Raw genomic sequence first — 25,340 nt, 5'->3', positions numbered from 1 at the left:
AGCCCAGTGCTCCCCGCCCGGGGACAGAGCCCCATTGGGGCTGAGCAGGTGCAGGGCACTCCCGCGGTGTCAAGGCCGTCCGCAACCCCAGCAAGGTTCTCCCTCAAGACCTGGAGAGACGTGGATTGCGGAGAGAAAGCGCAGCAGACAGGAATCTGGGACTCGTCTTGACAAAAGGGGTGGGGACGATGGGGAAGGGACGTGGGCGTGTTGCCGAACATCTCTGAAAGGGTTTAATTTAAATTTTTAATAAAAGAGTTTCTTTCTTCTTCTTTTTTTTTTCCCTCTTCCCCAAGTTGAGGTGTTTTATGTATTACACGGATGTGATACATCTCTCATTTGTATAATTCTAGGTTAGGAGCTCCGATCCTGCATAACTGCGAGAGTCGTCTGAATGTAGTAATAAAGGTATTTTACAATTTTACATGATGTTCCCGGCGTTTTGTTGGCATGATTTGCCAGGGCTAATAAAAGCTTGTGATTATCATATAAATGCTCTCCCCACCCCTCCCGTGTGCGGGTTCAGGCGCCACCCCCCTCCCCACGGCCACCCCGCACCTCGTCCTCCGGGGTGGCCTTAGCGGGGAGCTCCGGACGCCCGAGTCCACCGACCCTGCGTGGCTCTGCTGTCTGCTACGTGAAAAGCCCGCATCGGCAGCAAGGCACCGCCCTGGGCCGGGTCTTCTGAAGGCCTCTCTCCGCGGACCCGCCTCCTGCAGGGCTCGGGCCCTGACTCCGCACGCCCGCACGCGCTCGCACGTCCAGAAGGGAGACCAGACCCCCCCACCCCACGGGGGTCACCAGGTGGCACCTGCTGCTCGGCCACCGGTGGCTTCTAACATCGCCTCCTCTAACCTCACGCAGATGCCTCCCTCCCTTTGACGTTTTCTTCTCAGGGAAAATTCTGTCCACGCAGCCTCTGAGACAGAGAGAGAGAGAGAGAGAGAGAGAGAGAGAGAGAGAGAGAGACACGGCTCCCCGCTCTCCAAACGCCAAAGTTCACTAAAACTCCCCTGATTTACGGGCAGCTTCCGACTGCCAGCACCTGGCAGGCACAGCAACCGACTCAGTCGTAAACAGATCGCATACAATTTAATTTTAATGTGCTCGTGAGTCGTAGCACATTTCAGACATAATGGTGAACGCAACACAAAATTATAGCAAAAAAGACGATTTTAATGCTGCCGTAGAAAAAAGGGTTATATGAAGAGTCACATAATGGTGGTTCATTGTCAACAACAAAACAGGGCACAGAGTGTGTTACAGTGTCTGTGCAGCTTACATGCCAATATTTTATACATAGGTTCTCATATGGTGTCAGCTGTCATTTACTTCTGCAAATTAACTGCCAAAAATGGAGAGGAACAAAATCACTCGGAGAGCCGGTAACCACGGGTTACCTTTCATAAGCCTAAAGATAAAGCTGCAGTGTGGGATCTTGGGAGAATAATTAGGAAGAACAAAACAGAAAGTTACCAATCGAAATAAAAAGGCATCCTACGATATGGAGTAACAACCGAGAGGGCGTATAAATAAGTGAAAGAGGTCGTATCACAGAATGCCTCGTGACTTTTAAGCAAAGTATTACAGTACAAACATTTTAAAGGCTTTATCAATGCTTAGGAGATACAGTACAACTTCTTTTTTGTGGCTGTTGCTCTTTTTTTTAAATTTTTTTTTGATTTTTTGTTTTTTTATTTTTCTCTTCTTTTCCTCTTTTTCTTTTCAAATAGACTTAACCCTTTGAGCACTGAGTTGCTTTCGAGCGTTCTTTGATTTCTAATAAATACCTTTAAAAATCATGTGCAAAATAGTTCTGATGCCCGCCATGGATGTCACTTCCTGGCCTCATGTATTCAGACCGGTCAAAACAAACGATAATATGATGCTAATAAATATGTATAATTTAAACATGAACCTCTATCGATATAGATGTACTGTATAGCAAAACAAACAATCATACTTTGCTTTCAGATAATGTTTCTGTATACTTTATAAATGCTATCTGTGGTATCTTCTGTATAATTTACAATGTTTGCATGTAAAAAAGAAAAACAACAACAACAAAATCCATAGACCTTAAAAAAAAAAAAAAGAAAGAAATTTAAAAAAAAAAAAGAGAGAAAGAAAGAAAGAAATATACACTATACATAGGCACGGCTTATGCCCGGAGCATAGCAGGTACATAAAACACTGTTGCTATAAATGCAGGAAAAAAGGTCATTTAAACCACAATCACATTTTCCATAAGAGAGTCTGAAATCTATACAATATATACATCTATGTTTCAATGTGAAAATAATATTCTTTTAAATTTCAAGGCGTGTTATACCCCTGCAGACCTGCATAAATGGAGGTTCATATTATTAATTATAACTAAGCTGGTAAGGAGTTTAAAAAACAGAGCTTCATACATTATTATTATTTTATTTTATTTTTTAACCAAATTAATGCAAAAGTGCTTCAAAGTACTCAGAGGGCTAAAGATGAAAGGGTGAGAAATGCCAGCACACTCGAGCCGCGTGGAAAAAGTGTGCCCGATTTCGTTATAAATGCTTAATTAAACTGTCTGTTAATGCATGCAGCTTGAGGCATCGAGGGGATGCTCACAACTAAATCCCATTTACACAAAGTTCCAAACACTTACCACTGCGTTTTAACCTTCATAGTTTACCAGTAACAACAGCTGATTATGCACCTCTATTAAACACTGTACAGTTATACAAAACGGTCCAGCCCAGAGCGATTCTCTGCAGTTAAAATAAGAACATGTGCCAAGAACAAGACAGGGGGGGGGGGCCCTAAGGTGCCTGCGACAGTTCTCCCTCAAAGCAAATTCCAGTCATTTCCGTCGAAAGCAAATGCTACTGCTTCTCTAACTCCGACACGTACAGGAGGTGGTCCTCTGGGGACTTCCCGTGTGTTTTGCTAAGGTGGAGTTTAACGGCATGCTTGCTCGCAAAGGTCCGATTGCAGAGTTTGCACTGGTAGGAGGTCCCCAGGTCCTCCTCGGGGGAGGACGTCACCAACTTTTCTGAGGGCGACTTGGTTTGTGCTATTTGATTAGTAAGCTGTTCGGTGGACAGTTTGGACAAGTCCCGGAGCCGGAAGCCCAGGTGGGACTCGAGGTGGCCGATGTACGTGGAAGGAGTCCTGATTTGTGACGCACAGTCGTTACAAAAGAACACGGGGTGGCCAGTGTCCAGGTTTTTGAGGAACTTCGTTCCACCTGTCCTTCGAAGCTGGTATTTCACGTTGGCCAGCCAGTGGCTGATGGTGGTCATGGAGAGCCCGGTGAACCTGGAGATGTGCATGCGCTCCTGGGGGCTCAGGTCTGACATGATGTACTTCCCCTCGGAGGTCTGCCGCAGGCTGGCGGCGAACTGGGCCTGCAGGATCAGCAGGTGCTGGGGGTTCCAGTTTGACTGGCGGCCCTTCCTCTTCTGCGCGGGCGTCGCCTCCTCGGCCTCCTCCAGCGTGGCCCCGTCAATGTCAGACTTCTCGGAGATGCTGGAAGGAGTGGAGGACTTTGACGTGTGGCTCTCTGTCAAGTTCTTCAGCATATCGGATATATCTGACAAGGCATTCTCGCGGAGCGGCGAGTTTGACATGAATGATACGACGGCAGATGTCTTTGCCGTTGTCACCGTGGATGAGGAGGTTGCCGGGGATGTGGACGTGGGTGACAAAAGCACTGAACCCAGAGAGCAGCCCTTGTCACTCTTCCCTTTCGTCAAGTCTATGGGCTGGTCGTTGCTGACGTGGTAGAAATAGCGGTCGAGGTGGTCCGCCTTCTTGGACTGCAGGGGCGGCGGGGTGGCCACGGCCGCCTTCTCGGCCAGGCTGTTGCTCATCTTGAAAAGCATGCTCATGGGGTCGAGGGCCGGCAGGGAGGGCTTGGCGGCCTTGCCCAGGTGAATGTTCATGACCGACTGGAGGGCGCTCAGGGGGTTCACGAAGGGCTGCTCGGGCGGGTGGTCGGTGATGATGGCCGTGCTGCTGCTCAGGCCGCTGCTCATGGGCCTCACCGGCTCCTTGCCGTTCTCCGCCGGCTCGGCCGCGGGGCTCCCCTCCTTGCACGCGTCCCGCGGCGGGCTGGGGCTGCCCTCCTGGCTCTTGAAGGCCCCGTCGCCCGTCGCCTCCATCTTGATGGGCTCGCTGGCCTCGCTGCCGCACGGGGACGGGGTGGCCCGCTTGGGCGGGGACAGCTTGCCCTCCGGCTCCTTCATCTTCTCCTCCACTTTGGCAACTTTCTCCGTGACCTTCTTCACCAGCTCCTCCATGGCGTGGAAGTTGGTCTTGGGCATGGGCGAGGTCTGGCTGCTGGGCGGGGAGACCAGGGTCTGGCTCTTCGTGGGCGACACGATCTCGCTGGTGCCGAACACGGGTTTCAGGGGCGCGCTCTTCCCCGACGAGCCCAGCGACAGCTTCATCATGTTGGGCAGCTGGTAGGCGGCGTGGATGCTGGGGTAGCCCCCCCAGCTCGGGGTGCCGTTCTGGGCCTTGTTGATGGCTGACGTCACCGTGTTTTCCAGGGATTTCAGGATATCCAGCCCGCCCTTGGGGCTCTCCTCCAGGTCGTTCTCAGTCAAATAGTGGTACTTGGAAGAGATGTCGTACTTCTCCTCCTCCTCGCAGGGCTTCTCCTTCTCCTTGGGCTTGTCGTCGGGGGCCGCCTTCTCCTTGTCCACCTCCTTCTTGACCTCCACGCTCAGCTTCGGGGAGACGCTCGCGGGGGTGTTGGCGGGCGACGTGAAGGTGGTGGCGGCCAGCGGCACGGACTGCACCTTCTCGTCCAGCAGGGTGGTGATGGTGGGCGTGACGGGCGTCTCCATGATGGGCTTGCCCTTCTTCATGGCCGAGTTCGTGACCTTGATGAAGTGGCCGGTGACCATCATGTGGGCCGTGAGCTCCTGCAGGGTGTCGTGGGAGCTGCCGCACTCCATGCACTTCAGGATCTGCGACTTGCGGGCTTCGAAGTGCCACGCGTAGCTGGCCCCGTTCTGGTGGCCGTAGCGGTTATTTGGCGTGATGTAGGGGTTGGAGTTCTTCTGAAGCATGTCGTTGGCGTCGGCCATCGCGGCCTTGGGGGTCCCGCCCGTGGAATCCGGGGAGCTGGGCAGCTCCAGCTCCAGCGACGCTTTCTTCCGGGCGGCGGGGATGATTTTGGCTGCGACGGGGGTGACGGGCTCCTTCAGAGGCACTTTTTGGTAGTGTTTCGTTTTGATCATGTGGACGCTCAGGTCCTGGAGGGACTCGAACGAGTGGCCGCAGTACATGCACTTCAACACCTTCTGGGCGTCCTCCTTGCCCTCCATCTCCAGCAGCGAGCGCTTGCGGGGCTTGGACCAGCGCTTGGGGTTGTTGTTGTCCGTCTCGTGGTTGTCGTCGCGGTAGTGGCCCGTCTCGTTCATGTGCACGGTCAGCTCCACCAGCGTGTCGTAGGCGGCGCTGCAGTCCTTGCAGCGGAACTTGCTGGCGCCCGTGAAGATGGAGCCGTAGAGCTTGCTGCTCTGGCGGTACAGCTGCACGGTGCTGAACAGGCTGGGCTCGGGCAGCGCGCGGCTCTGCGACACGTGCTGCAGCGTCTTGGCCATGGCGCTCTGGTGCCAGTCGAAGCTGCCGCTGCCGCAGCTGCTGCTGCTGCTGCTGCTGCTGCTGCTGCTGCCGTTGTTCTTGTCGGACGACGGCTGGTGCAGGTTGAGGTGCAGGTTGGACCAGTAGGAGTTGGACAGGAAGTTGTTGTACACGGCCTTCATCTGCTCCAGGCTGTCCGACACGCTCGTGTCCTCCAGCGGCGCGGCCGCCTCCTTGGCCTCCTCCTCGTTCTTGATGGAGCCGCTCTCGAAGTCGGCCATGCGGTCGCTGGTCTCGCTGATGTGCGACTCGCTGTCCATCTCGTGGCTGGAGAACTCGGCCGCCGGGGAGTTCTGGTAGCTGGGGCAGGCCTTGGCGAGCTCCTTGTCGGGGCACATGTACTTGGCCGACGGCTCCCCATCTGCCGCGCTCTCCTCGGGGTCCAGCTCTTCCTCCACCAGGGCGGCGGCCTTTAGCTCATCGGACACGTAGGCTGCCGGGGCGGGCGTCGTGCGGGCAGGCGTCGAGGTGGCGGGGCGGGCGGGGAAGGGAGCGACCGGCAGGGGAAGCGAAAGAAGGAGAAAAAAAAAAAAAAAAAAAAAAGAAAGAAAGAAAGAAAGAAGAGCGTTAGTTAAGTGCCGAGCCTACCTAGAACATTCTCTTCTCGACTCGCAGGGAAGACGCCGCAAAGTAGACGGGCACGTGTATTTGTAAAATTAAATAGTTAAAATGTGGTGTTTCTTTGGAGCAAAAAAAAAGAAAAAAAAATCTGCTCTTCAAACATAATTTGCCACCTTATTCTTCTCAAGGGGCAACAGCTTGAAATTAAAACTAAATTTGAAATTAATGAAGCACATTCTGGAGGTGGCATTCATTTCTAAAGTAATAAATTACTTGTATCAACCTCAGAGACAGCAGTTCCTGTCTGTCAATTAATATGTCTTATGCTTCTCCTACCCCTAATGCATTTCTTAACAGACAGATTCACAATTTAAATTAAGCAAGCATTTTTTACTCATTACATTTTTGGAGGCTCAATCTTTAATAAATATAAAGTACGAAAACATCAATAAAATTTTTACGAAGTAAGGAGAAAGTACATCAATTGCAATAAATTAAAAAAAAAAAACAAGGTTTTTGTGGGGGTTTCTTTCGTTCTTTTTTTCTTTTCCTTTTTCTTTTTTCTTCCTCCTGGAAGAGCGGGTCTCGCAAAAGCTCACAGTAAGTTTTCCGGGTCTGTTCCAGATGGGAGAGAAGACCCTGACCCAGCCCTGGCCCCGTCCTCCGTGTGTATATTCAGCTGCCCTCTCAGCCACCTGCACACACACTCTCCATGCAGAATTATGTCAGAACAAGTTCAGGAAAATTGGTATGCGGCGCTCATTCCTGCTGTATAAATATATACAAGACCTTCCAGTGGACCTTACAAATGTCAAAGTGTTTGCTCTTTAGACTACTTTGTCAATATTTACTCAGCATAAGCTTCGTGGGCATCCAACAGGGATCTTGTCTTTCTGGAAAGCAATGTAACTGGGAATATAAATCCAGAGTGCCCGTCCTGGGGGGGCGGGGGGTGGAGGGCAGGGCCGGGCGCCGTGGGTTCTAGGACAGGCACATCCGGAGACGCAAACCCAGGACCACGCTCATGTGAAGGGAACAGCTTTTGTTATTATTATTATTTTTTTTTATTATTATTATTTTCATTTCTTTGCACCCAGGGACTCAGGGTGTTCCTCACCAGACTATGCCCGGTTGGGCTGGTCTCGTCAACAACCCGGCCTGGCCCAAGGCCTTGTGGTGAGCAGCAACGTTAAGGCAGACGGATGGGGAGAGGGGACGGCTTCCAGCCAGCTCCTCAACACGCCTGCGTCAGGAGGCCGGGGGGTGCGGTGCGTCGCGCGGCCCAGGGTGCTGCAGTGCTAACGCTTTGTGGACCCGAACAAAGCAACACCCCAAACCCTCAGGAAGGAAGAGGGAGCTTCGTTTGTGGAATGTACTTCCAGAATTTTAAAGTTTTGCCTCCCGTCAGTTTGACATCAGGACACACACACACACACACATACACTAAGAAGCAGTGAAATGACTCAAGGAAAAGAAGACGTCCTGAAAGACACACAAGGTATCTCCACCCCTTGCTCTTCCAGTCCGGTCAAGTGTGGTTGCATTTCACTCCTAAATCCCCACTTTGAGTGCCAAGAATCCTAGGCGGAGACAACAGGGACGCCCCAACACTGAGGTCAGCAGAGCGAGCACGGCACGGTGCTCCGGCCACACACTCGCCTATGGGCCGCCAGCAGCCCAGCGAGGGCCTGGTGTCCGAGCCACGGAACGCCCCTGACGGACGGCCCAGGAGGTCCTGGGGTGGACCTCACGTCTGAGGCCACGCACTTTGCAAGGACACATGGAGACGGCAAACAAGCTCTTTCCGTCCGGCCAGGCGAACACGCCGGGAGGGCCGCGGGAGGCTCCTGTGTGGGCCACGGGAAGGCGGATGCCTCTGCCTCGGATGGAAAAGGAGTAAGAGGAGAAGAAAGAGGATCTCCGTCTCGCCCGACCTCAGCCTTCCTCGGCCTGCGGCGCATCCTGGAATGTGGTTCCCAAATCCCAGCAGGGCCGGCAGGGCTGGAGGGAGGGCAGCCAAGGGTGTAGACTGACCAAGAGTCACGGTTTGCCTGGAAGTGTCCTGGTTTGAGCATGAAAGTCTTGCATCCCTAAGGGTGCCGGAGGTGGCGGCGGGGTGGGGGGTGCTCAGTTGGTCAAATGCCTGCCTTCGGCTCAGGTACGATCCTGAGGTCCTGGGATCGAGTCCCGCCTGGGGCTCCCTGCTTCTCCCTCTCCTTCTCCCCCTCTCCACCCCCCAGTCGTGCTCGCTTTCTCTCTCTCTCCCCGTCTTTCTCTCAAATAAATAAACAAAATCTTTGAAAACTATTTAAAAAAGGAAGTCCTGAAAAAAAAAAAAATAAATAAAAAAGGAAGTCCTGCATCACGAGAACCCTCTTGGGCCTGGGCACACCTGGTTGGCCGGTCGCCGGAGCCGGGGACACACAGCACAGCACGAGCAGGTCAGAGCGTCCGGGGCGGGTGTGCATTCCCCTCGGAGGGGAGCTGGAGCTGGGTGCGCGGGGCACAGACACAGGCCGCCGCCCGCACAGACGCCCCGGTGCCCAGGTGCATAATGCTTCCGCCCGAGGGCCTCCATTCATAGAAGGGAGGAGGAAAGCCCCCCGCCTCCATCCCTACAGCTGACAAGGAGGAAAGGCCTGGCCCCGTGGACAGGGGCAGACCCAGAGCCTGCAGCACGGACCCATGCTCTGGGCGCTTTGCTCCCACTACGGCTCCCACGGAATCAAGTCTGCAACAGGCAGCGATCCCCAGAGATGGCCCAGCGGAAGCAGCTCTGGGGGGACGCCGGGCAGCCAGAAGCAGCTGGGCCAGCGGCACACATGCAAGAGCCCGCTGCGGCGTGCAGGCCACCCGCCGGGGTGGGGACATCCGGTGGCCGTGCCGTCCACCTGCTGCCCAGGAGCGCAGGGCACCCCGGGAGGCTCGGCACAGGGCGGCACCTCACCCATCCGACTGGCTCCCGCCCGTTGCGCGGGGCCCCCGACGCCCTCCAACACGCTTTGCAAATCCCCCCATCCGCTCGGAACGCCGCCAGTCCGGTGACTGAAGAGGAAATTAATATTGAAAGGGAAGTAGGGCCAACCCCCTGGTGGGAACAGAACCTGCTCCGAGGAGAGTGATCATTCGGAGCCGAGAGGCCCCGGGTCCCAGGGAGGAGATGTGGCGTTTCCCCCCCACACACACCCCTGCAGCCACCCCTGGCCTTGCCGCACACCGCGGGGACAGGGACCTCGCCGTCCGCTCGGACCACGGAGTCCTTTCCAGGCCCCGCGGTGAGGACTGTCCCCCTAGGCGGAGCCTCGCGCGTCTGCCTGTCGTCCTGTCGGCGCCCCCTCCGCGGTCAAAGGTGCTCCCTCCCACCATAGGTGGGCATCGGGCCAGGGCATCGGGCCACCCTTGTCACTCAACCCTGAACCAAGGCGAGGGAGGTGGGGAGGAGCCCTGGATGCGGCACACAGGGCGGAGGGAAGGGGCTGAGGACGCCCATGGGCCGTCCCCCCACCCCGTGCCAGATGCCCAGCAGGGGGCACGTCCTTCCTCTAGGCCTGGGCCCCGCTCTGTGCGACACGGGTCGGGTCGCCCTCTGTCTCGTTCCCCACTTTACGGCTTTCCTGAGAAAGGGGTAAACTGAGGCACACACACTCCCTCCCCCGAGCACGGGCTCCTCGTGAACACTCCGCCGAGGCACCTGTTAGTCCTTTGCCTCCCTGGACCAAGGAGCAGGATCCCCTGTTGGGCTAGAGGGACGAGGTCCCGGACAGCGGGTCAGGCTGGGGGGGACGGGGGCTGCAGTCAGTCACAGGGCACAGCGGGACGTCAGGGGGCTGGGTGAGCGGCGGACCTCCCCTCCCTGGGGCCTGGGCAGACCGCGACTCAGCACAGCCTCGGGGCACCTGGCGACCGGCTGGGTGAGCCCCTCGCTGCCCCTAACCTGGGGTACGTCCCCCTCTGGACCCTCCAAGGCAGGGCCTCTGTTCTACGTCGTCACAGCCCTGCAGGGACCGGGTGAGCCTCAGGGGCCCCGTCTCCCGTGGGAGCCGAGGAGTTGGAGGTCCCTCTTGGCAGCACGTGCCCCTGCTCCTGGTTCCAGCGCAGCCACCGCCCCCCACATCAGGGAGTCCCCCGCCCCAGCCCTGTCCCATGTGCCCCCCGCAAAGAAGCCACCCAACGCTCACACCCTGAGGGGCGATGCCCGGGGGCTCGGCACCCCTAGTGCCCTGGGTGCCCTGGGTGCCCTCTCCCTTCCAGGGACAAGGCCCAGCACTGGAATCGCCTGCTTGGAGCCAGACGTTTCAGGACGGGGATGGCTTTGTGTGGCCAGCGCCCGTACCCCCAGCGCCTAAGGCAAGCCTGCGGCCGCCACATGCAACCCCCCAACATGCATCTGTGCAGCCAACGGACGGACGGATGAGTGACCTGAGCATCTGCGTGGACCCAGACCCAGACCCCACCAGGCCCAGAGCAAGGCAACGTGCTGGGGTCTGATCCCAAATCCTTCCCAGACCGGCTCCCTCTGAGCACAAGTCCTCTGCCCGGGGACACGTCCCTGGGCCAGACAGGACGACAGCCCGCACCCCTGGGAAGAGGGGAGGAAGCCCTGCAGAGGCGGTGCACACACCCAAACGCCGCTCTCCGGGAGGGCGTCATCCTCGGGGCTCTTGTCCCCCCAAAAAACGGACCTGAGACTCCGGTGGGCTCGTGTGGGGAGGCAGCTGGACCCGGTCGGGGGCGGGGGGCGGGGGGCTCCCATCCATACCAGACCCATAGCTGCGAAGGCTCAAACACACGGGGCCTCCTGGCTCATCCCCCCCAAGGGGCTCAGCAAAGAAGTTTCTCTCCAGCAGGTGAGCCGTTCCAGATGTGCCGCGGCCGCCCTGGGGACACCCCGTTGCCTCTCCCCGCGACGCAGCACCAGGACAGGCCGTCTGGCCGAGCTCAAGGCCAAGAGCGTATCTGGGCAGGTGAACGAACGGGACAATTTCACAGACGCAGAGCGGAAGGGGACTCGGGAGAGCCACATGTCCCTGCGAAACAGGCCCTCGAAATTCCCAGGGCTCCCTGCAGGCTCCCACGGCCCAGCAGCCCCGAGCGGCAGGGAGGGCAACCAGTGGGCGTGCCTGGTGCGCACGTGCGTGTGAACCGCTTCCCACCCGGTGCACATGATGCGGTCCACCTGCCGGGCAGGTGATTCAACGAGCCCCCTTCTGTGCTGGAGGTGCTGGAGATCCGCCAGGTGAGACGGGCCACCGAGCCCGCGGCTGCACCCCACGGGAGTCAGTGCAGGTGCAGAGGGGACTTGACTGCAGGAGGGGTCCCCTGGGCTCATGCCTCCTGAGAGGTGGCTGTGGGGACGGTGGGTGTGTCCGAGGGGATGGCGGATGTGCCCACGGGGAGGACGGATGTGTCCACAGGGACATAGGGCGTGTCCAAGGGGATGGCGGACATGTCCACGGGGAGGATGGACGTATCCACGGGGAGGACGGATGTGTCCATGGGGACGTAGGGCGTGTCCAAGGGGACGGCGGACAAGTTCAAGGGGAGGACGGACGTCCACGGGGAGGACAGACGTGTCCATGGGGATGGCAGACGTGTCCACAGGGAGGATGGATATGTCCACGGGGAGGACGGACGCGTCTGAGGGGAGGATGGATGTGTCCAAGGGGAGGATGAACGTGTCCACGGGCACAGCGAACGCGTCCAAGGGGAGGACGGATGTGTCCACGGGCACGGCGGACGTGTCCAAGGGGATGCCCCAGGTGTCCACGGGGAGGACGGACGTGTCCATGGGGATGGTGGACGCGTCCAAGGAGTGAAAAGCCAGGCCACCTTGTAATCGGGTTGGGCGCAGCGGCTCCCTCATCGATATTTATTATCGTCATGAACTCAACCACCAGGTAAAAAAGACACGAGCACGTTTGATGGAACTACAACCGGCGCGGTGCGGCATAACGGATTCCATTGCTGGGCAGGTGGCAATGGCCTTTGTCGCACGTCTCCCCCCAGCGGAGGAGGTGAAGGAGTCGCAGCGACCCGGGTCAGAGCTCTCGGCCGCCCAGGCAGGTGGCGGGAGGGAGGGAGGGGGCGCGGCTGCACCTGTCCCGCCTCCCAGACCCAACCTCAGGGTACACTGGCCCTGCGCATTGTCACGGTTCCTGGGCTGCACTGAAGGCTCCGCGTGGGCCCTCTGTTTTCGAAGGGGTTTTGCCTGTAAAGCTTCCTCAGATCCCTGCTCCCTCTCCTCCCCAAAGCACAGGGGCGCCTCCTGTTTTGCATGTGATCCCCTCACGGGTCCCCGAAGCAGCCAGGGCCTGGGACGGAGCGAGGGCAGTGGGCACAGGGGGAGGACGGCCCCGTCCAAGTCCAAGGGCTTGTGCAGAACATACAGAGACGGAGGAGAACGATGGGGAGAGGAGAGAAGAATCCATTAGGATGGGGGCTTGGGGGACACAGAGACAGAGAGAGATACAGGGAGAGACCAAGAGACAGAGACAGCCAGAGCCGGAGGAGCCAGGAACATGGGGAAAGGAAGGGACGGGGCCCCCGTGGGGGTGGAACGTGGGCAGGGAAGGGGGGTGATGGCCATCGGAGGAGAGATGGGCAGGAGACCTGACTCCAGGGGCCAGGACGGACGGCGGGGAGCACACAGGGCCTGGGGGGGGCGGCCTGGGGAGGACAGAGGCCCGGGGGCTGCAGGCTCGGGCCTGTCTCCATCCCCCTCGCCCCACCGCCAGCACTCGGGCTTTCAAAGGATGCAGGGTTTCTTGTTGTTGTTTTAAGTGGGTCTATTTAGTTTTTAAAAAAGGATTTATTAAAAAAAAAAAAAAAGGATTTATTTGAGAGAGACAGACAGAGAGACAGACGGAGAGAGAGATAGAGAGAGACAGAGAGACAGATGGAGAGAGAGACGGAGAGAGAGATGGAGAGAGCGCACCCAGGTAGGGGAAGCAGCGGAGGGAGGGAGGAGCAGACTCCACGTGGGGCAGGGAGCCCGATGCGGGGCTCCTCCTCCCCCCCACCCGCCAGGAACCGGGATCATGGCTGAGTCAAAGGCAGGCAGATGCCCAACCGACTGAGCCACCCAGGTGTCCCCGTTTTTTTTTTTTTTTTAATTTTGTTTTTTTTTTTTAAGAGCAGTGTAGCCAGCCGAGGAGATGACCAAGACGTTCCGGGCTCAGCTGACCCTGGTGACCAGATCACGTGGAGGTGGCTTCTGGCCCGGAGCCGAGGCGGCCGTTGGGGGTGAGGACACCCAGTGTCCTGCCAGGCCCGGAAGCCCCAGGAGGACCAGCCCGGAGCCTCGGGCCTCCGCAAACCACAGGGCTCCCCGCGGGCCCCCAGACACAGGATCACACGCGGGGCTGGGAGGTGCCTGGGAGACAGGCCCAGGCAGTGAGCCTGAACCCCAACAGCGGGCGGGGACGGCCACGGCTCCGGAACCAGTGCTCTGAGCCCCCCCCCCAGGGCCGGTGTGCACCTGCCTCCACAGCCGACGCCCCCGTCCCCGTTCCACACGTCGAGTCCAAGTTCCGCTGTAATGAACCCCACCCCCCGCCCCCTAGGGAGGCCCCGAGTCCTCTCCCTGACTCAGGACATGCTCAGACACGGAAGCACGCGGATCAAACGTGGGGCGTCCTGGCCGCCTCGGGAGCCCCCGGCCCCCCACCCCTGGGCCCACGACTAAGCAGACTCCCGGGAGTGACAGGGGACACCTGGGAGCCCCTCCCCAGCACCTGGGAACCCCCCTCCGCAGCGGCCCCCGGGAGACCGTCCACCAGGGTGCTGGCCTACACCAGGCAGAGGGCCTGCTGCGCAGTGAGCCCGTCACAGACCGCGAGGCCCTGGGCCCGGGCTCCTGCCACGTGGGGTGCCCAGGGCCACCAGCCTGGCTTTGGGCGCCGGAGCCCCAATCCTTCCCGGGCACGGTGAGGGATCCTGCCCCCCCCACCCCCAGGTGCTTGTGAAGAAGCCAGGGCTGCATACGAGGGCGGGCATAAGGACCTCCCCACATTGAAAGGGCTCTGCAGAGAGAAGGGGGGCTCCTCGGACCTGCTGGGCCCACCCAGGGGTGCCCTGTGGCTGGGGTTCAGGTCCGGCCTCCGGGCTGCCTCCTGCTCGCGCAAATGCAGGCTTCCTGGCTGGTGGTCTCCCACGCCCCAGGCCTGCAGGCTGCCTTTCGGGGGAAGGGGTCCCTGGGGGGCTGGGTACCAGCTCCCGAGTGGCCCAGGCTCGGCTCCTCCTCCTTCTGGCCACCTTGTGGGCTACAGATTAGCAAAAAAGCCAGGGGGGAGGGAGGACAGGTAGGGAGAGAAACAAAGAGCAAGGGAAGGAGGCGGAGAAGGAAGAGACGTCGGATCAACAGGCCCAGAACTAGTACCTCTGACCCCACACGCCCTCCCCCCAGGCCTGGGCATCCTCAGGACTTCCGGGGAGGTTAGCAGACAGGGGCTGCACCAAGCTCACAGCTCCGCCCGCTTCCACCTGCCTCCAGGTTCCCAGGCTCCCCGATCCCGTGGGGGTGGGGTTAGACCAGATGCCCTCACTCAGCGCCTGCAGGGAGGGCCGCCTCGGGCACCCAGGCTGCAGCCCCCAGCCTCCCCCACACCCAGGCTGCGCCCAGCCCCCTCCAGGGCAGCCTCTGCCCTGACTCACCTTCTTCTATATGGGGACAGAGCTTGACAGCCCCAGAAAACCTCACCAAAACCTCACTTTGTTCTAAACACACCTAGAAAATCCGGGAGGACTGCCCCATTTTACAGGAGCACTTCCGCTCCACAAAGGAATCCCACAGAGTGCCCGTGCACTGTGCCCTTGGGGTTAATCCTGCCCAGGTCTCTCTCCTGCGAGGGTAGCCAGGTCTGCAGCAACTGCCCCGACTGTGCGACTTGATCTGGGGCCCAGAGTTATCCCCAGAGGTTCTGAGACCGTTGAACCCTGTTAAAATGGGCTGCTGGGAGCCTGGAGGGCGGGGGGCGGTGACAGGCAGGGTACTTAGGCCTGGGTCCTGGGTCCACTTTCAGCCTCTAGGCAGCAATCAGACCCCAAAACTCAGGGCTCCCAAGGAAACTCAGAGCCCATCCTGTTGGCTGCTGATGGGGAGGGGGCTCAAAGGAGCAGCACTGCTGGGGGACTCGCTTTTTGGGTCCAGAGAGGAGACGATGGCAGGAGGAAGTGAGGGACGGGAGTCCGGGCAAGCTTAGCCGAAGCGCTGGGCAGCACCAAGGGGCTCAGACTGAGCTGTGGGCCTCTGTCGGGGTATGGAGTAGACCACGGGGACAGATTGGTTCTCGGGAGGGGTACGCACCGCTTGGTGCCTGGGAGGTCACCACCCAGCAGAGACATGCGGTCTCTCCATCCGCCCACCTAGACACCTAGCACCACCCACCCAAGCCATCTGCGGTGACAGAGGTCGCAGGCCCTGGGGACAGGGAGAGATGGCATTCGTGGATGGCCCTGGGGAGAAACCAGGGGCCTCCCCGTTGGGCACTGGGGCTTCGCAGGAGCCAGGATAACCCCACACACGGCCAAAACTGGGCCCGAGGAACCAGGAGGGCACGGCTAGGCTCCGGCGAAAGGACATGGTGGCTGAAGCTATAGTGGTCAGGAGTTCTCCAGAAGGCTAGCCGCGTTGGGATGACAACCTCCCCTAGATTGATTGTTCTTCCCACGAGCGAGGTCAGGAATATTAATTTTGTACAAGTTAATTTGATGTAATGTGCAAGATGAACGCTTGTTCAGTTGGGTATCACTGTGCTAATAAAGCTGCGATGCTTTCATGCCAAGAAAAGCATGGCATTAGCCGATTGGCGGATGAAGTCGGCGTGAAGACGGCAACGTCACCCTCCAGCACAGCCAGAGTGGCCGGCGGTTGTTCAGGCCACAACAGGCTGCTGCCGAGTCTTTAGGAGGCCAGTGACAGCCAGTCCCGGGGACACCTCGCAGCTGCTGGAGACCCCAGCGTCTTCCGAAGATGGAGCACCCAGACCAAGGCCTATGCCTGCAGAGGTGGCAGGGAAGCTTCCAGAAGCCAAAGGTGGAGCTCCCGCCCCAGGGCAAGAAGGCACTTCTGAAGCTTCTCTCTGTGGATTCTCCTTGCAAACCAAAGAGCCTCCTTCGGCCATCTCCGTGGCCCTTCTGAACAGCCCCCCTTCCCGTCCCGAGGCCCTCCCCGTGGGAGACGGGGGTCAAAGAGGAAGCCAGGAAGACGGGAGGCTCCCCAAGAGCTCCCTCGGCTCCAGGATCACGCTCCCCTCACTGCTTCTGGGGGATGCGCTCTGCTACGGTCTGGGCAGCCGCCCTGCTGCAAGGAAACGTAAATATATCGAAGACACAGATTCAAAGCAATTACCTCAGACAATAAAAAAGTAAATAAATACTCAGTGTGGGGACCTCCGGAGTCCCCCCGCCCCCCGGTTTCAAGCACACTTCACCCAAACAAAAATCCTCTCTCCTTGGTGCAATTTCAGACAGCAACAAATAGGGTTTCGGTGAATTATTAGGGGCAAGGCACATGCTCAGACCTCTCACAGGGCACACGTGAGCAATGGTCAATTTTGCTAACGGCTAAGAAGAATCAGGCCCTACACGCCCTCAGCTCTAGAGCCTGGATCTCCTGGAGGCTGGACAGAGCGATCCTCACGGGTAGCCTGTGGTTTCCAACGACGCAGCTACTAAGCCAAGGAGAGCCCTTGACTATCTGTGCACTCAGTGATCTCAAAACCTGGGGGGCCACAGTTGAGAAGAGGGCAATAGATTGAGGAAATCTGGAGTAGTCCTTACGAGGGGCCTCTTCAAAGTGTGCTACGGACGTGCAATTCAAATTCTTGCTAGGCCTTATTGGCTGTTCTCCATGACACCAAAAGAGCTATATCCAGGGAGGACGTAAATGGATGGCTTCCACGAAACAGGAATGAAGACTCACGTGGAAGAGGAGGCAACTGATTCATGCAACTGATCTATCCACCAATCCATCTACTCACCCGTCTACCCACTCATCCACCCATCCATGCATCCATCCTTCCATCCATCCATCCACTCATCCACCCATCCATCCATCCATCTATACATCTACCTACCATCCATCCATCCTTATGTCCATCCATCCATCCTTACACTCATCCACCCATCCATCCATCCATCCATCCTTACATCCATCCATCCATCCTTACATCCATCCATCCATCCTTACATCCATCCATCCATCCTTACATCCATCCATCCATCCTTCCATCCATCCATTCATCCACCCATCCACCCATCCATCTATACATCTACCTACCATCCATCCAACCACTCATCAATCCATCCATCCATCCATCCATCTATCCATTCATCTATCCATCTACCCACCATCCATCCAACCACTCATCCATCTATCTATCCATCCATCCACCCACCCACCCATCTATCTATCCATCCATCCATCCACTCATCCATCCACCCACCCACCCATCCACCCATCCACTCATCCATCCACCCACCCACCCATCCATCCATCTATCCATCCATTCATCCACTCATCCATCCACCCATCTATCTATCCATCCATCCATCCACTCATCCATCCACCCACCCACCCATCCACCCATCCACTCATCCATCCACCCATCCACCCACCCACCCATCCATCCATTCATCCACTCATCCATCCATCCACCTATCCATCCATCCCTCCATCCATCCAAAACCTCATTCCTTCATCCAACATATATATGATATAAATACACACTCTAGATGTTTTAAAGAGTAAGAAGTCATCAAAATAAATGAGTCAGAGTCACAAGTTTTACTTTTATGTGGTCAAGATGACCCTGGTAACATAGATCACAAGGGCATTAGAGGACCATACACCCCCATAAACTTCCTTCAGATTCAAAGCCCCACATAACCAAGCTCCATTGTACCTTCCAAGTTTATCTCCCACTGCCCACCTGTCCTCGGACACACAAGCCACCCCGTCCCTGACGATGTTCCTTTGACCTCCGTGGTCTAGAAGTTTCTTTCACTTTGTGCACCATGCTCTGTCTCCTCATATCCTCCTCCAAGACCTTGCTGGTTCCACCTTCCCCAGGAAACCTCTTCTCACCTGTCCCTCTGCAAGCGAGCTCTTTAACCTCAGTGATGACACCACGGGTGGAAAAGTCATCTCTAAACTCTAACTCTTAGAGAAATACAAGGAATGACTATTAGCATAATGGTTTGTACCGAGTCTCTTCTGGTACTTATCCCACGTAGCTTTGACAGTGGCTAACCACAGGCATAAACCTCTCTCCACATACACTACAGAGCAGGGGCTCGGCACTCCTCACCCGTGCACCCTTCACCCAGCCCAGAGAGTCAACACTCTTACAACCCCCGGTCAAGTCCACAGCTGCTTAGCCCAAGAACTGCCACCAGCCAAGTGGCAGAAGTTCCCGCCAGCTCCCTCCACACTCTCAGATGCAGGGCAGAGTGGCCCCGCGGGCCCTCCAACCTCTCCCACATCTCTTCACGTCTCCTTCCTCCCAGCTCACAGAACAGACACAGTCCACAGAGTCCAGGCCATAGTATTTCTCAGGAGATTCCAACAAGGGTGCTTAGCTTATGACCACAGAGAAAACTGGGAGCAGGCTCCCAGGGACCATAGAGAAGCTCAGCCCTTCCCTCCCTGCATAGGTACTGGCATGGTAGCCTCCCTGAGGCCTGCAGCACTGCCTGTGAACCAGCCAGCACTCACCTGGAGCTCAGCCAACACTCAGTAAGCATTCATATAGCACTCACCTAGAGCTCAGCCAGCACTCAGCTAGCACTCAGCCAGCACTCAGCCAACACCGGGACAGCACTCACCTAGAGCTCAGGCAGCACTCAGCTAGCACTCAGCCAACACCCAGCCAACACCGGGACAGCACTCACCTAGAGCTCAACCAGCACTCAGCTAGCACTCAGCCAGCACTCAGCCAACATCGGGACAGCACTCACCTAGAGCTCAGCCAGCACTCAGCTAGCACTCAGCCAGCACTCAGCCAACATCGGGACAGCACTCACCTAGAGCTCAGCCAGCACTCAGCTAGCACTCAGCACTCAGCCAGCATCTGGACAGCACTCACCTAGAACTCAGCCAGCACTCAGTAAGCAATCATATAGCACTCACCTAGCATTCAGCTAGCATCCAGACATCATTCAGCCAGCACTCACTCAGCACTCACTCAACCAGCACTCACCAACACTCAGATAGTTCTCAGCCAGCACTTACCTAGCACTCAGTCAGCACTTAAACAGTACTTGCTAGCATTCAACCAGCAATCATTTGGAGTAGACCATGGGGACAGATTGGAAGAGACATCGGATCAACAGGCCCAGAACTAGTACCTGGCTCACCCAACACTCAGGCAGATAGCACTCACCCAACACTCAGGCAGCATTCAGCCAACATTCAGGCACTACTCAGCCAGCATATACACTCAACATTAAGCCAGCACTCAGCCAGCACCCCACTAACACTCAGATAGCACTCACCTGGCACTCAGCACTCACCAAGCACTCACCCTACACTCAACCAGTACTCAGCCAGCACTCACCAAGCACTCACGCTACACTCAACCAGTACTCAGCCAGCACTTAATAATACTAGTGTAGCACTCAGTATTCACACAGCACTCAGATAGGGACAGGGTGACTAGGTGACAGGCACTGAGGGGGGCTCTTGACGGAATGAATAATGGGTGTTATACTATATGTTGGCAAATCAAACTCCAATAAAAAAATATACATATTAAAAAAAAAAAGATAGCACTGGCTCAGCATTCAGATAGCATTCAGCAGAACTCAGAAAACACACACCCAGTACTCAGGCAGTTCTTGCCCAATACTCAGCACTCACTGAGCACTCAGCACTGAAATAGCACTCGCTCTGCACATGCTCAGCACTCAACCAGCATTCACCCAGCACTCAGCCAGGAGTCAGCACTCAGACAGTACTCACCCTGCACAAACCCATCATTCAGCCAGCACTCACTCAGCACTCATGCAGTGCTCAGCTAGCACCTAGCATTCAGCTAGCACTTACCCAGCACTCACCCTGCATAAACCCAGCCCTCAGCACTCATTCTGCACATACTCAGCACTCAACCCGCATTCATCCGGTACTCACCCAGAATTCACCCAACACTCAGCCAGCACTCAGACAATACCCACATAGCACACACTGAGCACACAGCAAGTTTTACTAACACACACGTGACCAACATTTATATGGAGAGGTCATATCCAGGAGAGATAGGTCATCTCCCTAAACAGATTTGTTTAAAGAAACAAAGCTTCAAATGTTTTATAATTTTGACTGACATATATAAATACCCACTGATTTCAACTTCACTCGTATTTGTTACAATAGGTTTCCCTAAACCGACATATAAACGGTGCCTATTGGCTGGGCTGGCATCACATTACATGTTTCCCTTCAAATACCCTATTTCGCTAATTTATGCTGACATTTGTGAAACCTGACTTAGGTGCTTCTTGTTCTAGATTCAAGAACCCCTAATAGAGACAGAACATGAAAGACTCCTAACTCTGGGAAAGGAACTAGGGGTGGTGGAAGGGGAGGTGGGCAGGGGGTGGGGGTGATTGGGTGACGGGCACTGAGGTGGGCACTTAATGGGATGAGCACTGGGTGTTATTCTATATGTTGGCAAATTGAACACCAATAAAAAATAAATTTATAATAAAAAAATAAACAAATAAAAATAACATAGAAAAAAACAAAAGAACCCCTAATACCTCACCATCCTTCAAAGAGAGAGACAGACCCACAGAGGCGGGAAAGAGAAGAAAAAAGAAAGAAACATAAAACAACACTCTCACCAGCTGATTAGTGCATCACATAATCATTTTATGGAAGCTAATTCAGCAGCGTATATCACATTTGAAAGCACGTATATTCTTTGACCCAGCTAGAAATTCATACTATAGAAATACGCACATATGTGCAAAAAAAAAAAAAAAAACCCCTCTAAAAACAGTCTAACCCACCAAAAAGTGGGCCATCTACACCATGAAACAACATGCAGCAATTTACAAGAGTTAAGAGAGAAACGCCAGAGCAGCTCTGGAGCAGCAGGGGTGCTGCTCGCAGCCGCAACCGTGCACAGCGGGGCACCCCCGCCGAAACGCTGCGGCCCTACTAGGGTACAGGTGCACCTCTCCGGGACCCGGCACCTCTCCTCATCGAGACCTACCCCGCAGGAACACGCGCGCAGCCCGCCAGCAGACCCAGACCATAATATCCTTTGGCACAGGATCGCAAAAAACCCTCAAAACCACCCAAATGTCCACCAACGGCGAGTGGACAACGTGGCATGGCCCATCCACACAGCAGAACGGTACACGGAGGTGAGGGTGGACCAACCATTATCCACAACAACCGGAAGACCCTCACAAACAGAACATTCAAGGACAGACGCCATACGCAAAAGGTCATGCACTCCCTGGATCCATTTATACAAAAGTCAAACTTGGGCAAAACCGATCTGCGGGGTCGCAATGGGATCTGTGGTGTCCCACGGGGAGGGAGGGAGTGGGTGCAGGCACCGGGTGCCGGAAACGCCCTGCCTCGGACCCGGGCCCGGGCTACCTGGCTGTGTCCACCTCGGGAAAACTCACCAACCTGTATACTTTGTCTATGTTAATGGAGTTAAAAGTTTACTTTAGAAAGAATGAGAAATTTCTATACAGCGTGATGTGGGAAGATCCCTAAGGCGTCCTGTGGAATGGGGAACGGGGAAATGTTTTCTCTGTGTGAGTAGGGAGTGTGACAGGTGTGCGGTGGGCAAAGGGTCTCGCCTGGTGGGGACGCTGTTCTCGGGGTGCAGGAGGGGACAGCGCTGCTGGGGAGGGCGGCGAGGAGGGGCACAAAGGAGGGCTCTGACGCCTGGTTTGCAATGTTCACAAGTGCACGCTCGTGAACGTACTGTGAAATTTTTAAAAAAATTTTTAAACAAAATTTTAAAAAGATTTTATTTATTTATTTATTTATTTATTTATTTATTTATTTATTTATTTATTTATTTATTCACGAGAGAGAGAGAGAGAGAGAGAGAGAGAGAGAGAGAGAGGGGCAGAGACACAGGCAGAGGGAGAAGCAGGCTCCATGCCGGGAGCCCGATGTGGGACTCAATCCCAGGACCCTGGGGTCATGCCCTGGGCTGAAGGTGGGCACTAAACCACTGAGCCACCGGGGCTGCTCAGAAATTTTGACATATATAAAAAGCCATTTAGTTTTAGTATCTGAAGCACCTCCTGTGTGTCAGGCTGTGTAGCGGGCAAAGCCCCTTCTCAGAGCACCCACTCAGGAAAGCAGGTGTAGGACGGCGGGTCCCCGAGCTAGGGCAGGTGGGGGCGGGATGCAGAGGTGCAGGCCTCAGGATTCTAGATGCCCCTGCCTTTGTTTCCCCTGCCCATCTGCATTCTGGGTAAAGATGTCACCCAGTCACAGCTGATTGCGGAAAGAAAGATAAATGGGTAAACTGCGTGTGGAAACCGTTGACTTTGGTGGAAGGACGAGCGGGGAGCCACTTTTCTCCCTGCCTCGAAGGCTGCTGGGCTACCCGGCATCTCCCCGGCATCTCCCCGGGACACCCAAAGCACCCATGGGCCTGCGCCCGCACCCACACGTGGGGCCCTGTGCTCACCTGTGGGAACCTGTGGGTCCTGGGCTTGGCCTTTCCTCTCCAGTTTGGCCCCGTCCCCTCACTCCTCCCAGACTAGGGCCCTGCTATCGTGTCACCGACTGTCCTGAGCCTCTGAGGTTTGTGTGGCAGGTGGGGAAAGGCAGGGGTGTCCCCTGCCCTGTTGTCAGAGCTGAACGAGACAGCTGCCTGGTGCAGAGAGGACACGTTGTGGCTTATTACCCCTTCCTGGGGCCAACAGACAGTTCTAGGGTCTAGAGTTTTGAGTGGAGAACAGGTGCTCAGGAAACCCCAGACTTTGGGAAGACTTTGGGGGGATGAGGAAGGGCCCTCAGGACCAATCAGGGCACACGTCCCTTGGCTGATGCTTGCTTCCCTGCCATTCCCTGATGCATTCTGAGGGCCCCCAAAATCCTGGTCCTAACACCGTGCCATGAAACGCCCCGGTCCTCTGCAAAAGGCCTGCAACCCGATCAGAGGCATTTCCCAAGACAGGTTCAGGGGGCACCTTTCTTGGCATGGGGGGGACAGAGCTGAGCGGCGCTCCCTGTGGCCTCCTGGGTGACGGCCCTCCTCAGGTGGCACTCAGGGGCCTGTGCGACCTGAGCACGGCCCGGCTGCCCTGGTGCTTCCTGTCTACCCGGGGAAGCTCCCTTTGGGCCTGTGCTCTGGTGACTAGCCGATGCCCATCCCCCAGGCTGCCAGCTGGCCCCTCCAGCCCAGACTGACCCCGTGTGTGCCCACAAGCCCTCAGGGCCCCCGGGCCCCCCCAGGAGGCTCCTCGCGGCCTGGGTACCTGGCCTGGCACACTCCTGGCACACTCCTGGCACACTCCTGCCCAGTGAAGCTCGCTGAATTGCTTTCAAATGAAAAGAAGGCGGACTTCAGGCTCACTCTTTTCTGTTTGTTTTGTCTTGTTTCCTCGAGACCGAGACCAGCAGGGCCGAGTGGCATTTCCATAAAGACTGAAAACCCCAGGAGCACCGGCAAAGCCACAGGACCCCCCTCGCCCTGCAGCCGCGCCTCGCAGGCCCGCAGCACCCACGGAGGCACCGTCCTGTGCTGACCTCCGCCGAGCTGTACAGCAGTCCACGGCAGGGCGAGCCCACGTCATGGGTGCACTGAACGCGGGGGGTAGGGACTGAGGCTGGGCGACAGAGATCAAGGGATGAAGGCAGCCCTCACGACTCCACGACGCGCGGGACACAGGACTAGGGCTGGCGGCTGGGACCAGGCCCTTCCCCTCTCCATCTCCCCGAATACACACGGCAACGGGCTGCTGTGTGCCAAGACACGGAGGGAAGGCGCCCGCGAGCTTGGAAAGGGTGGCGCACGTCCTTGGTCCGACGGGGTGACACATCCCCTACCTTAAATGTCACAAAATACACTCCGCGGGTAAAGACGCACACGCCGCACAGTGGGGGTGCCCAGAGCCGCCTGTGGGTCCCTGCGTGGGGCCCAGGTCTCCTTGATCAGGAGGGAAAGCAGGTTTTGCATCCAGCAAGTGACGTGGAAAACCTTCCACGATGGGGGGGGGGGGTGCTCCTGCTGCGCAAACCCACCCGTGAGCCCAACAACGAAAACTACTTTGTGATCTGTCACCCGACCCCGGAGCCCGGTCTCAGGGCGGCCCTTCATCCCGCTGCCTCCCCGAGGGGACGGTCTGAACGGCGTGGAGTCACCGCTGCCAACACGGCACGTCACACGGGCACAGACACTTGTCAAATGCCTTTCCCTTACAAGCACCCTCATCATGACCTGTGTTAATGAAGTTAATTGAATTTAAGATCAATAATGGTTAATTATTGCAATTTGACATTCAGAGATAAATGGCTCTAAGACGGAGGAGCGTGTGTGTGTCTATGCGTGTGTGTCTGCGTGTGTGTATGAGAGCGCGTGTGTGAGAGGGTGTGCGTGGGGGGGCGTACAAGTGAGAGTGTGTGTATGAGAAAATGTGTGTGCGAGCATGTGTGCATGCATGAGAGAGCGTGTGTGCATGTAAGAGCATGTGAGAGAGAGTGTGCATGTGTGTATGAGAGCATCATGTGTATATGTGAGAGAAAGGGTGTGTGTGTGTGTGTATGTGTGAGAGGAGAGTGTGTGTGTGAGAGAGACATGTGTGTATGTGTGTGCATTATGAGTGTGTGTATGTGAGGAGAAAGTGTGTGCATGTGTGTGAGAGAGCGGGTGTGTGTGCATGTATGACAGAGCATGTGGGAAAGCATGTGCACGGGTATGCTTGTGTGAGCATGCATGGCAGAGCGTGTATATGTGTGTGCGTGTGTGCATGTATGACAGAGTGTGTATATGTGTGTGCATGTATGACAGAGTGTGTATATGTGTCTGCTTGTGTGCGCATGTATGACAGAGCATGTGGGAAAGGTCTGCTTGTGTGTGCATGCATGACAGAGTGTGTATATGTGTGTGCATGTATGACAGAGTGTGTATACGTGTCTGCTTGTGTGTGCATGTATGACA

The 25,340-nt window shown here is 56.4% G+C and overlaps 1 protein-coding gene across 3 annotated transcripts in view; it reads right to left on the bottom strand.

The window, feature by feature from the left end:
- The window catches only part of TSHZ3 (teashirt zinc finger homeobox 3), an 87,469-nt gene that overhangs the window by 13,526 nt on the left and 48,603 nt on the right, over window positions 1-25,340 (bottom strand). The window contains exon 2 of one of the 3 annotated variants that reach the window (XM_041743594.1): window positions 1,156-6,070. The exons of the other annotated variants lie outside the window; for them this stretch is intronic. Coding sequence (XP_041599528.1) covers window positions 2,865-6,070 — 3,206 coding nt within the window. The 3' untranslated portion in view covers window positions 1,156-2,864. Of the gene's footprint in view, window positions 1-1,155; window positions 6,071-25,340 lie in introns of those variants that run through there. 3 annotated transcript variants of the gene reach the window in all.

The sequence above is a fragment of the Vulpes lagopus genome, chromosome 2 (assembly GCF_018345385.1).
Source record: "Vulpes lagopus strain Blue_001 chromosome 2, ASM1834538v1, whole genome shotgun sequence".
In the NCBI taxonomy this organism is placed as follows: domain Eukaryota; kingdom Metazoa; phylum Chordata; class Mammalia; order Carnivora; family Canidae; genus Vulpes; species Vulpes lagopus.
The sequence above is the reverse complement of the archived record's forward strand: the minus strand, read 5'-3'. Positions and strand labels throughout refer to the sequence as shown.